The following is a 13137-nucleotide window of genomic DNA, read 5'->3' on the forward strand; positions in this document are numbered from 1 at the left end:
CAAAAGATAAGGAGATCAGCTTGTAGCTACTCTATGTACCAGCTGCTGTTTCCAATGCAAACAAACAATCCATTTATATTTACACCTCATGCCATATGCTCCAACTTCTGCCTTTGCTTAGCCTTCTAGCTAGGCTACTCTGGACAAATTTCATCTCTGGAAGCACAGGAGCCATATGCCTTGTTCAAGGACTTAAGTATCTTCCTGAAATGTCAGGGCAGCTGTCTATGGGGTAATGAAGTACAATCTTGGCAATTTTTAGATGTGCAGACTTCAATTCCCATAATTCCCCAGCCAGCTGAGAAGCCACTGAGCTAGTATGACAGGACCTAAATCTTCTGATTGCTACTGAGTTATTGCTCCTCAATTTAGGAATTATATATTACAGTTCCTTACTTAGGATTTATTCCAGTTTAAGGGACCTTCTGTAGAGCCTACAAGAGCTTTTTGGCTCCATTTATGGGAGTCCTGCCTTCTGCTGCCTCGGGCCCTCTTCAGTTGTCACTGCCAGCATGACTATGTTCACTCAAGACAGTTAGAATATCATCCTATCTGTGCTCTTATCTGGGAATAAGTTTCTTCACTAAAACTACTTTCACAGAAACATGCACAGGATCAGTAGTTTTATGCACTGAAACATACTGTGGAGAGGTCACCCAATGCTCTGGGAAGCCCTTGTGAGGGGTCAGAAACCCAGCTAAGAGGGAGCTACAATCCTCATCTTTGCCCTACGCAAGGGAGTAGTCCATTAGCTAATGTTACCTCAGCCTAATCCAAATATTCTACTAATCCTCCAACTAATCCTCAAAAGGCACAGTTCAAACCCAGCCTCTTTCTTCACACTCCCTGGAACCAGATTTGTCATTGATCTATGATGTTATATAGACAAAGGGTGGAGAAAGAAGGAACTGTTTGTTGCTAATACACTTGATTAAATCTGAAGTATATTTCTAACAACCAGTTCTTTCCTTCACGGGCGTTTGTCTATTTCCTTCGATGTCACTGTGACCATAAGCACACAGAGTCCATGAGTTAGATCAGGAGTGAGGAATCTTGGCCCTTTTATGACTTGTGGACTTCAACTCCCAGAATTTCTGAACCAGCCTTGTTGGGTCAGGAATTCTGAGAGTTGAAGTCCACAAGTCATAAAAGGACCAAGGTAACCCATCCCTCAAGACCTGACAGGTACCATTATAACCCATGCCAAGTATCAGGAGAAGATCCGTAAGCTCTGGGGCTCCCTTCCTTTCTTGCCGCTGCCTCACCTCTGTCGCAAGACAGCAGAGTAAATAGGTAAGCCAGTATCCACTCCTTCTAAGCAAACAGACTTTCAGTTTAAAAGCCACAGCTTGGTTGGATTCCCTATTTACCTCAGGCAATGAAAAGCAATAACTGAGGCTATTCTGATTAGTTAGAAAGAAATTGCCATATAGCATCTTAAGGGTTGATTGTGGTGTAAGATTTTGTGGCCATTGTCATTTAAGGTGTTCTGGTCCACAAAAGGGAGAACACGTGAGCGCCTGCACGCACGCGCACACACACACTTTCTCGCCTTTCTGGAATTTATCCCTGTGAGAAATGTAGATTAGCCAGCATTTGTCCTCCTACAAAAAATGAGCCCACCCAGCTCAGAGATAAAAGCAATCATTAGGGGAAAATCCATCAACACCCCTGACAGAACAACAAACACTGGACTCTTAGCAGTCCAGACTTGAAAAGTAGTTCTTCAAAGAAAAGGAAACAAACTAAGGAAAGAAGGCAAACGTGTGTTGCAAGACCAAATCTGGGTCGGACACTGGGACCAGAGGCTTAGTCTTCTGAGCTTTCAAACTCAGGCTGGAATCCATCCTCAAGGAACTTCTCTCTCACACATCTGGTGTGAGAGAAGAGGATGGGCTTCAGCAGGACTCCGAAACTTCAGAAGACTAAACCTCTGTTCCCAGTGACCAACCCAGATTGGATCCTGAAACGAAGTAAATTTAGATTCAGGACAAGGAACATCTGTGAAGTAATGGTTTGCCCTTCACCTTAGGAAATCTGCTACCCAGCTCTCCTGAACTGCTGTTCTTCAACCGGAGACAGCAGTATTTCCCAGAGAGCTGAAACTTACTTCTCCTATTTCCAAAGGGGGAAAAAAAAACACTTGATATGCCAATGTCATCTTCCAGGAACTGCAACTTGCCAAACCCTCAGCCAGCCTTTGGGCACACAAATTGAAAAAAGTGGGAAGCTGCAACACACCCCAACTGAAAAGAACCAAGTTTGGGAAAGCTGCTGCCACTGCTTTCACTTTAAGAAAGAGGAAGAGAAAATGTCCTCTCTCTGCATTTTTGTATGGAGGGAATGTTGGTTTAATAGAATGCAGAAGTCCCAGAACAGGGACTCATGCAGGGAAGAACCATGTAGATTTTCCTGCCTGAGGCAGCTCTTTCAATGTATCTGAAGTTGTAATCCATGTGAGTTGTAGTCCACTTGTCCCAAAAACTGCCATGCAGGGGAAGGAAGATAGAACAAGCCAGGAATGTTGGCTGTGACCGAATGGCTCAGGACCCAGAACCAATTTGCAAAGTCTCTTTGATTGTTGTGTTACTCCTTCTCAGGGTGTGTCAGGAAAAGGGAGAAGCCGCGGCAGTTCCAGACTCCAGTGGACTGGAGAACAAAGGACCACCAATGAAAAGAACAATTGACAGCTACATTACAGTAACTGGGAGACAGCAGGGATCTCTGGGTGGAGACCTGCTATTATCCTTTTCGAGGATCTCTTCCCAGAAGGAATCTGGAAGTGGACTTACGGAGTAAGCGGCATTAAACAGGGGTTTTTGGATGTAAGGTTGCAAGAGATCTGGTAGACAAAATGTTTTCTTTCACTTCCAAGCCCAGCACCCTGATTCCTATCGGCAAAAATATAGGGCCAATCTATAACCTTGCCTTAGTACAGATACTCCTCAACTTACAACCATTCATTCAGTGACCGTTCAAAGTTTAAAAAGTGACTTATGACATAGGTTTTTCCACAGTTCTCCATGGTCATGTGATCAAAATTTGGATGCTTGGCAAATGCCATGTATTATGACGGTGGCCGTGAGACCTTCTGACAAGCAAAATCGATGGAGAAGCCAGTTTCACTTAACAACAGTGTTACTAACTTAACAATGGCAGTGATTCACTTAACAACTGTGGCAAGAAAGGTCATACAATGAGGCAAAACTTACTTCACAACTGTTTTGCTTAGCAACAGAAACTTTGGGCTCAACTGTGGTTGTAAGTTGAGGACTATATGCAATATGAACTCTCCTATAATTTGTAAAATAGTTATGGCTTAGCATGTAATATATCTCCAGCCAATTGTGGCTCATACACTAAGCTATTTATTAAATCAACCATGGCTTAGGCCAGGGGCGTCAAACTCACGTTGTCATTGTGGTGTCATGTGATGTACCGGTACTTTCCCCCCTTCGCTAAACTGGGTGTGGGTGTGGCCAGCACATGATGCATCCAGCCTGCAGGCCGGTGAGTTTGACAGCCCTGGCTTAGGGTGCCATGAGAGCCAAGTCATTAGCAGAGGAAGAAGATGAATGTTCTGTCTTCATTGCAATTAAATATCCTTCATGCCCTCAAGACTCTACTTTCACTAGGAAGTGGTGAGGCAGTGGGTTCAAGCCTTTGCTACCCCAAAGCATAAAATATATGCTTAGCCAGGCATTTTTTTCCCCCTCCAAATGAAGGCCAGCACAGGACCTTCGTTCTACGGGGAACAAAATCAGTAACGGCAAGGAAAGGTACTAGTTATTGTGTGCAGATAATTTGAGTTGTTCTTGAGTGTGTCCCTTGTGCCATTTGGGGCAGTGGTTTTATATCATGGGACAGCCAACAATGTTTTAAGTTTCCAATGCGATTATGGAGCGATCCTTCCTTCAAGAGAAAGTTTCACTTGATTTCTGTTGTATTTTGGCTTGTCATGCATACAGGTAGTCCTTGACTTACGACAACTGAGCCCAGCCTTTATGTTGCCAAGTCAGAAATTTGTTAAATGGCTTTTGCCCCATTTTACGACTTTTCTTGCCACATTCGTTAAGTGAATCACTGCAGTTCTTAAGTTAGTAACCTGGTTGTTAAGTGAACGTGGCTTCCCCATTGACTTTGCTTGTCAGAGGGTCACAAGACCCCGGAACACTGCAACCGTCATAAATATGAGCCATTTGCCAAGCACCCGAATGTAAATCACGTGACCATGGAGATGCTGCTGCAACGGTCATAAAGTATGAAAAATTGGTCATAAGTCACTTTTTTCAGTGCCATTGTAACATTGGTCACTAAATGAACTGTTGTAAGTCGAGGACTACCTGTATTTCTATTGATTAGAATACCGATCTACTGTCCAACTCCGATGGAAACACGGATATCAGCACTGGAATCCCATGCTGCATTATAATTCCTCATGTATGGGAAACCCAAGGATACTTAAGATATATTCACAGCACTGCTTTGCTAGCTGTAATAACACTTCTTCAGCTGCCTTCTTGTGGCAAGCTGGTTCTTTATGCCACACCAAGCAGGCAGTTTTGCACGGACCAACACGGAGGAGGCTTATGATGGCCCAAAGGAACACAGGATGCAAATGAAATAAAGAACTGGCAATGTCAACAGAGGAACACTGTATCTGCCGGTCCCCAGTAGTGCTCTTCCTGCTTTCTGCAGCATGATTGCTGGAAACTCCTATCCCAGCTGAGGAGATCTGTGTGCAAGCTCTGAGTGTGAGGCAGTGCACTTCGCTGCCTTGCCAAAACCCTTCCCCCATCCTGGCTTGCCTTCTGAGATGCGCCTTCTTCCCCGCTTTAGCTGCTTCCTCCCAATGTGGTTTGAATAGCAACAGCTACAGCTGCTGCTGCAAAGAAGAAGGAGAAGAACAGTGCAACGCTTGTTTTATTGGCCATGGATTTTAACAAGGGGTTTTGCTAAAGAGGAACCAACCTCTGCAATCATCCCGCACCTCTAAAGCATTCGGGTGCTTTAGAGACAGGCCTTGACTTACAGCACTTCATTTAGTGACCGTTCAAAGTTGCCACATGGCACTGAACAAAACGGACTTAGAACCTTTTCACCCTCAGGACCCTTGAAGGAACCCCGTGGTCACGTGATCAAATTTTAGCAAGGGACTCATATTTATGATGGCTGCTATAACCAGGGATCGTGTGATCGCCTTGTGAGACCTTCCGACAAGCAAAGTCAACGGGGAAGCCACATTCACTTAACAACCGGGTCACTAAATGAACAGCTGCGGCAACTCACTTAATGGCTGAAAGGTGGCAAAGTGGGGCAAAACCCGCTGAGCAGCTGTCTTGCTTAGCAACAGAAATGTCGGGCCCGACTGTGGCCGTGAGTGGAGGACTACCTGCATTGTCTACGGAGGCAGAGCTCGACCTGCAAATGAGACTGGTACAGTTGCAACCAGGAATTAACCGGGACTCAGAAAAGAGGCCATTTTCAGGGCCATAGAGGCTTCCGCCCTTTGAGGGGTAGATTTATAAGCCCGTGAATGACAGGAAAAAACATATCCAGCAAGCTGCATTGCTCCTGGCGGTGCTCTTCCCCATCTAAAGAAACGACCTGTTGAATTTCTGCCCACTAGGCATCTGTTAAGGGTGTAGGAACACAATTGCCTGTTGGTAAGAATGGCAAATACTAAAACCATAATTCAGTCTTCAAACACGAAGGAAAGAAAAAAAACGGCCTTGGTCTTTTTTTCCCCTCACACACACATATAACCATCCGAAAGAGACTTTCCAAGCAGACCTGAGCCCCACCCTCGTTTCCCTCTCCCCCACTACCCCGCCGCCAAAATTAGGCCGGCTAATTTGCCCCTTTTCTTGTTTCTTGGTCGTCTTTATCGAGAACCAAGTTCGTGGGCGAAGTTGAACCCTTTTGGAGCCGTTGGGTGAGGGAGCCAGCAAGGAGAGCGCGAAAGGGGGAGGGGTATCACTCCTCCTCCCCTCCCGCGCCCGCTTCTTCTCCAAGAGAATTTGGGGAAAGGGGAGCGGGTTTAGACCCATCGGCCTTATTTGCCCGCCTTGCCTTAGCCCGCGACGACAGCCACGAAGGTTTCCCCCACCCTCCACGCTCCCTGCCCTCTCTTGTGCCCCCTGGTGCCCAATCGGGGCAGGCCCACACCTTGCCGGAGACGTCGTAACTCTTGCCGAGCAACAAGGGCTTCACCGCCGGCGGAAGGGCGCCGGGGGCTCCGTTGCGCGCCGGAACGGCGCCCTCATTGCCTGCTCCGTTGCTGGTCATGGTGGCTCCCGCGCAGGGAGCAGGAACTGCCCGGGTAGTTTCGAGAGCTCCGGCCACGCTGCTTCGGCCCCCCCTCCTCCTCCTGCCCACGCGCGGAACCGCCCCTTTCTGGCGCTCAGGAAGGGAGAGAGAGAGAGAGAGAGAGACCGAGCGGTCGGCCAGGGCCGGACCGAAGGGGGGACGCGGAGCTAGGCGAGCACTTTCGCCTGCCTGGGCGTTGGTGGCTTCGGGACTTGACTTCTCACCAGCGCTTCTTGCCGCTGTTGTGGTTGCATCTTTACAACCGCGCATTTGGCTGAAGGCAAATTAAGCGGTTTGGGTGATGAGTGGTAAGCCGGTTTGCAAAACGGCTGCAGCTTGGAAAAGGAATTGTTTCCCTTTGATGAGGATGTGGCTGCGGGACAGCCTTGTGCTGGCAACGTGCCTCTTTCTGTTTCCGTGTAACTCCACTTCAGGTCCGGTCAGCCTTATTTTTCTGCCATACACATTCAGGAACATGCGTGGTCTGCCTGCTCTGGTCCCTGGAGGCAGTTCTCCGGAGCTTCATTCTTGACAGGGTAGCAGGAGAATCTGGGTCTTTCCAAGTGGGCTCTACTTTAGTACTATACAGCAGATCCCCCCACAAAAGAGCCAGGGTTTTGGCTTTGGAAAAGCGATCAGCCAGAGATCTGGCTTTAAAAGAGATCAGCCTGAGGGAGGGATCAGTTGAACAGAGAGGGTGAGATGGAGGGGCTGCATGGTCCAGGGAGAGGAAAAAATATTTCTCATGGCACCCCTGTTCAACGATCTACTTCTTAAAACAGGTTTGATGCTCTTCTGGATTACAGACTAGTTTATATCACTTTACGGCTAGTCTTCTAGTCAGGGCAAGCAGAAATACAGAAAGGTTCCTATTTTATTTTAGCAGAAGTGAAACAAGCAGGCATGAGTGATACAGTAAATGAGGGAGGTGCCTCTGGTACTTTCTGCCATGCAGCAAAGTAGCAAAATGAGAATGGAAGCCAGTTTGGTCTAGTGGTTAAAGTTCTGGCCTAGGAACTAGGAGACCCTGGAGTATAGTCTCACCTTAAGCATGAAGCCAACTGTGTGATCTAAGGCCAGTCACTTTCTCCCAGCCTACCTACCCAACCTACCTTGTGGGAAAAATAAGAGAAGGAAGAAGTATGTCTGTTGCCTTGAATTACTTACAAAGTAATAAAGATGGGATAAAAATCTAATTAATTAAATGGGGCCATATAGCAACTTGGAATAGTTCCCTTTTTAAGGAATCTCACATGCTTTCTGGAGAAATCAAGTTCACATTTTCAGCAGTGGAATTCACACACTCACACACACACACCGTCACATAGTCCTTTGGATTACATCCCATACTCAGCAAAGTTATGTAATTTCTAGAAATTTCCAAAACTATAAATCTCCTGAGATGGAATGTGTTGAATAATTCCCACACTAAATTAATTTACATATTTGTGAAACTAGCCAGCACTTAAAGTAAAAGTCTTCAAAAAAAAGGTGTTGTTTTTCTTTAGTTTGACCTCTGGCCTCTATAGATAAATGAATTCTTTAATTACATATGTTTTGGAAATAGAACAATATCTTGATAAAACTAGATCAGATGCCACAAATACTATCAGATTTCACTGAATCTCCTCTAATCTGAGAAAATCCAGTGATTAAATACAATGAAAGGAACAAAAAAAGAATTCATTTGTTTTGGAACTGCCAGTAATTCTTCCATTTGCTCAGTGGTAAAAGATTATCTTATTTCAATAATCCCATTAGCTAACCTATTATAAAATGAGGTTCTTTGCCTTGTTATAATCTTGCTCATGGGACTTACAAAGTATAACTTCCCCAGCTTCTGTTGATTCTCCTCCCCTTTCTAGGTACCGAAGGAGCCCCCAACGCTTAGTCACTGAAACTAGATATTCATCTTTGAATAGAATCAGATCTTCCTCATATGATAAACCAAGTAGGTATTTGATGACTGGAAGACATACTTAATATTGGGAGGAAAGCTGAGAATCACAAGGTTCTTAGGGGGTTTCCTGGTTTTGGAAAGAGCTTTTAAACAGGAGCTTTGTTTTTTAAGCTCCAGTGAGACTATTTTAATATGAGATTTGCATTTTCCAAATGACAAAGAAACATGCCACTGTTCTGATCCAAGGGATCAGAAAGTTACAATGGCACTGAAAAAAGTGACTTATGACCATTGTAGCCTCCCCATGTCATGTGATCAAATTCAGATGCTTGGCAACGTGGTCGTAAGCCGAGGACCAGCTGTACTTTATTTGCAGCCCCATGAGTCTAACATGAATAGATCTATATGGTACAATTTTAGAAAAGCATAAAGCTACCTATCCATTACCTTCATGACTGATCCTGACTACAGATAACTTCTTGAGGTTTGATAGGTGTTCAGTACCACAAATCCATTGGAATTCATCCAATTGAAATCCCAAATCATCTTCCCAGATATTTTCACAATATTTTGTGTTAGTACAAGTGTTATATAACAATAAGATTCCTTTGCTGTTAAATTTTGATTATATCTTACCTCAGATATTGTTAATGTTTTCAAAATTAATGGGACCTGGCTGTTTTACTTACTTGAATCCAGTTGGTTCTTTTGGTTACTTCTGTTGTAAACTGTATTGTATTAATTATAGGTTCTTTAAAGTCTTCTCCCTGTTCCTTGCACTGGACACATTTGTTCTTGTGATCAAGAAAAAATGTTAAAGGAATCGGAGAAGAGGGAAAAAAGTCAGGAGCCAAAGATTGTTCCTTTCATTTGAAGTAGTAGGTATCTTTTTCTTAGTGGAATGTTCAGCACCAAACAAGGAATAAGATAACAATGTGTATTGATCCTTTCATTGTTAAATCCATGGTGGAGATGGACAGTTAAGAAGTTTGATAAATGAATGGGGGGGGGAAACAGGGTCACAGGTGACTGTAAATTACATATGCCAGAATTGGCTTCATACAGGGCAATGCCAGTATGCCGCCTCTAATAAATTCTTTGAAGTTTTTTGAAGTTTGGCTCGAGAATCATGATTTAATTAGGGTGATTGCTGGAATACTAACAGAATGAATGAAGGAAGGAAGGAAGGAAGGAAGGAAGGAAGGAAGTATGGAAAGAAAGAAAGAAAGAAAGAAAGAAAGAAAGAAAGAAAGAAAGAAAGAAAGAAAGAAAGAAAGAAAGAAAGAAAGAAAGAAAGAAAGAAAGAAAGAAAGAGAAAGAAAGAAAGAAAGAAAGATGTATAAGAAATGCTTTTGCATTAGAAATGTATTGATTGGTGATTAATTCCACCTGGACTCTTGTAATATACTGTATGTAAAGTTGCCCAGGAAAACCATTCAGAAGCTATAACTAGTATGGACTGAAAAAATCTGGCTACTAGGGCAATCTACTTTAGTAGAGCAACATCTATTTTAAAGTTTCTGCCCTTTGTGATTTGGGGGTTTTCTGAGCCAAAGTGCTAGTTATTACATATAAGAAGTAAAGATAAAGGATTCCCTGTCTAACTCTGGAGGGCGGTACTCATCTCCATTTCTTAGCTGGGAGAGCCGGTGTTGTCCAAAGATATTTCCATGGTCACATGGCCAGCATGACTATATGCCAAGTTGCATGGAATGTTTTATCTTTCCACTGAAGTGGTACCTATTTATCTACTTACATTTGCATGCTTTCAAACTGCTAGGTTGTTAGGAGCTGGGACAAGAGCGGAGCTCACCCCTTCATGTACTTTAGGTCTCGAACTGCCTACCGTCTGGTTGACAAGCCCAGCATCTTAACTGCTAGGCCACCATACCCCTTCAGTTATTACATATATATTTTACTATTTTAAATGCTTCTATTGTTTTAATTGCTTTTATAGTTTTGGAATTGGAACCGTACATCACTATAGAAAACCATTCAACACATAAAATGCCAGACCAAATGGGATAATTAAAAAAAGGGAACTTCACTCAAATTGGACCCAGATTCTTGGAGGAAAATTCTTCACAGTGAGGACTCGCTATATATGGACAGGAGGAGGCTTCATTCCAGAGGATAAGATTGTTGTGTTTGACTGGAAAATCAAAATGAATTATTGGAGATTGCAGATAGCAAGAAGATAGTGCAAATAAATGAATTTCTGCACATTGGTAGATTGCTTACTCAATATGTAAACTGGATTGAGACATTTTAAGAGGTGCAAATGCTTGTAACAATGTAGCCTATTGTCTGATATAAATAATGAGTGTTCATCAAAGTAATTGAAAATGCTCGAGTAGAAAAATAAATTTCTACAAATGAGGTGGGAATGAGAGACTACAAAGTGAAACTGTAAAACGGGGTTGGATCAAGAATGAATGTGAAGTGAATAGAAATGAGTGTGAAAGAAACATGGAAGTGCTTGATCAAAAACAGAATGAATGGATTGAGACGGATGCAAATCTGAAGGGATACTTAAAAATGAATGGTGAAAAGTTCAAGAACAAAATAACAGAATGAAGGAGTGTACGGGTGGAGTGGAAGAAGGGACAGTTTGCAAGAATTGAAAGGTGTGGGAGTTGAAATGAATTATGTTGATGTAAACTAGATTTTCTTCTTCCTTATTTCTTGGGTTTAATTGCTTTTGTCTATTGCTTCTCACACTTCTTCTGCGCTTTGCATAACTTTGCTTACTCCAAAAGAAGGTAATACAATCACCATATATGTATGGGTGTGATCTTGCTGTCTGGGAGAAATGGTGCTACCCTAACCAGTAAGGAATTATAGTTTGTACCCAATGAATACTGTTTGACTACTTTTTGATAAGAAATAGCACTGAGATTTCAAATGTTTAAACTTCTATTGTGCTTTATTTGCCTAGTCATGAAGGAAGATGTTTATTTAGATATAAATGAAGAAATAATTGTCATACATAACAACCAAATAATAGAAAAGGGAAATAGGAGAGCTTGTACTTAATTAATAAAAGGTAGTAAAAAAAGAATGTTGGGAAATATAGTCATTTTAACTGCAACAAGTGAGGTTGTTTTCTCCTACATTTAGCAATGTTTTGTCTAGAAAGTAATGGTGCCTGCAAATTCCTTGCCCTGCAAATACAAGGTAGATGGCATATCCAGATAAAGTTTTTTTTTTCCGCCCTAACAATGTTTCCAGGTCTCCACAACCTTTTATATTAGCTCTGGTTTTTCACTACCCCCTGCTAGAGAAACCTGTATATCCAGTCCCTGTTAACAATGCTATGGAAAATATTCAAGAAAAATAAATTCACAGGATTCAGAAAACTGACCATAAATTAGATCATTGATAGGTCTGAGGTGCTTCTGCAATTTTCCAGATGATTTAATACAAATGGGGTGGGGTGGGGGTTGCAAGTAGTATGATGTGAGGGTGGGGGGACTGAAGGGAGGGATGGAGAGGGTAAACTAAGTAAATGTTCAGGTAATTGCATGAGAAAAGAAGCTTTCTCTTCCCAAAGAGCTGGGGCTGTCAAACTGGACATGTCTTTTATCTCAAGGTGCTGTCAGATAACATGGCAACATCTTCCTCATAAATCCAGTGTCTTCCAGTTCCAGTCAATAAGCCAAAACCAGCTTCATCTCAGAATGATCCTTTTGAAGAAAAGGACATGTGGTTAATATCCATCACTGACGTCCATCACTCTTGATGAAAAGGGTAATGCAGAGACAGGTCCCGCTATCTTCAGGTGTCCTGTATTTCAGAGGCCCCCAACCTTTTGGGCACCAGGGACCGGTTTTCTGGAGAGAGGGTTTTCCGTGGACCAGAGGGGGCATGGTTTCTTGTGCTGCTCCATCCTACCGATGGGGCTTTGCTTATTTGCACGGCCCAGTTTCTGGCATGCCACAGACCAGTGACGGTCCAGGGAAGCGTGTGCCCACAGAACCAGTAGTAAAATATTTTGAATTCCACCACTCCTCATAAATTCATTTAGAGTGCTCTAAACCTAAATTCAGCTTCTGCATAAGGCACCTTTAAATGGAAGGGAAGAAGCTTTTTCCTCAAAACAAAACAAAATTCCTATATTCAAAGAGCTATATATGCAATATGTTATTTCAATAATCCTTGCAACCGCTGTGGTTTTATGTCTGTTCAGTAGATATAAGAGAAGTAAGACTGATCTTATTTAATGACTTCTCCTAGATGAATTAAAAAGACTTGGAATGAAGAACTTCCTGGTTCAAATAGTTCAGTTTCTTGGGCAATGAAGGACAGCCAGCACAGCAAAAAAGGGAGAAAAAAAACCTCTTTCAAATTTAAGATTTATTACCACAGCTCTGGCCTCTGGCCGCAGCAAAGTCTGCAATCTTTCATTCATTCCAAAGTAAATTCTCTTCTAAACAACCTGCCACTTGAAGACTTTTACTTATCTACAGCCTCCCTTGATCCAAAGATATCCTTTGCCTTGTTTATTTTGCTCTCATTTAAAAGGATAAGATGTAAACATAAGGCTGGCTTTTCCCACAGGAGTCTTTTTAAACTTATGGCAACACCTTTCTCCCTGCTGAAGACCTTCTCCCAAATGGATGATTAATTAGGAGTTGCAGACAGGCACGTACACAAATGAACGTTCTATCCAGGGAAAAATACGTAGCCAATTGTTGCTGGTGCCAATGAGTCTCCCTCCCCACCTACCACATACAGGTAATTTTGCCTCCTCTGCCCCTTAAGTTCTCAGGCCTGATAATTTCTGGAATCTTCCAAACAACAACAACACCCCAAACAAACACTACTTAACCTGTTCTAAACAATCCCAGTTCTCAGAATATCAACCTATTTTCCTCTGGTGTTAATTTTGAAATACCTGCCTCCATATGGCTCTGCTAGGGATTTTG

At 42.9% G+C, this 13137-nt stretch overlaps 1 protein-coding gene and 1 long non-coding RNA gene across 5 annotated transcripts in view; one reads left to right on the top strand and one right to left on the bottom strand.

Moving 5' to 3' along the window:
• RAB37 (RAB37, member RAS oncogene family) overlaps positions 1 to 13137 on the bottom strand; it is an 83493-nt gene that overhangs the window by 19227 nt on the left and 51129 nt on the right. The window contains exon 1 of one of the 4 annotated variants that reach the window (XM_026701939.2): positions 6169 to 6528. The exons of 2 other annotated variants lie outside the window; for them this stretch is intronic. In XM_026701939.2, coding sequence (XP_026557724.1) covers positions 6169 to 6288 — 120 coding nt within the window. In that variant the 5' untranslated portion in view covers positions 6289 to 6528. Of the gene's footprint in view, positions 1 to 6168; positions 6529 to 13137 lie in introns of those variants that run through there. One more of the 4 variants, XM_026701938.2, reaches the window with a different exon arrangement.
• On the top strand, positions 8958 to 10586 carry LOC148127011 (uncharacterized). Its single transcript, XR_015741815.1, has 2 exons — positions 8958 to 9087; positions 10167 to 10586. It is a non-coding gene; the product is annotated as an uncharacterized LOC148127011 (long non-coding RNA).

Source organism: Pseudonaja textilis, chromosome 2, assembly GCF_049901715.1.
Source record: "Pseudonaja textilis isolate UNSWEBS1 chromosome 2, rPseTex1.2, whole genome shotgun sequence".
Lineage (NCBI taxonomy): Eukaryota > Metazoa > Chordata > Lepidosauria > Squamata > Elapidae > Pseudonaja > Pseudonaja textilis.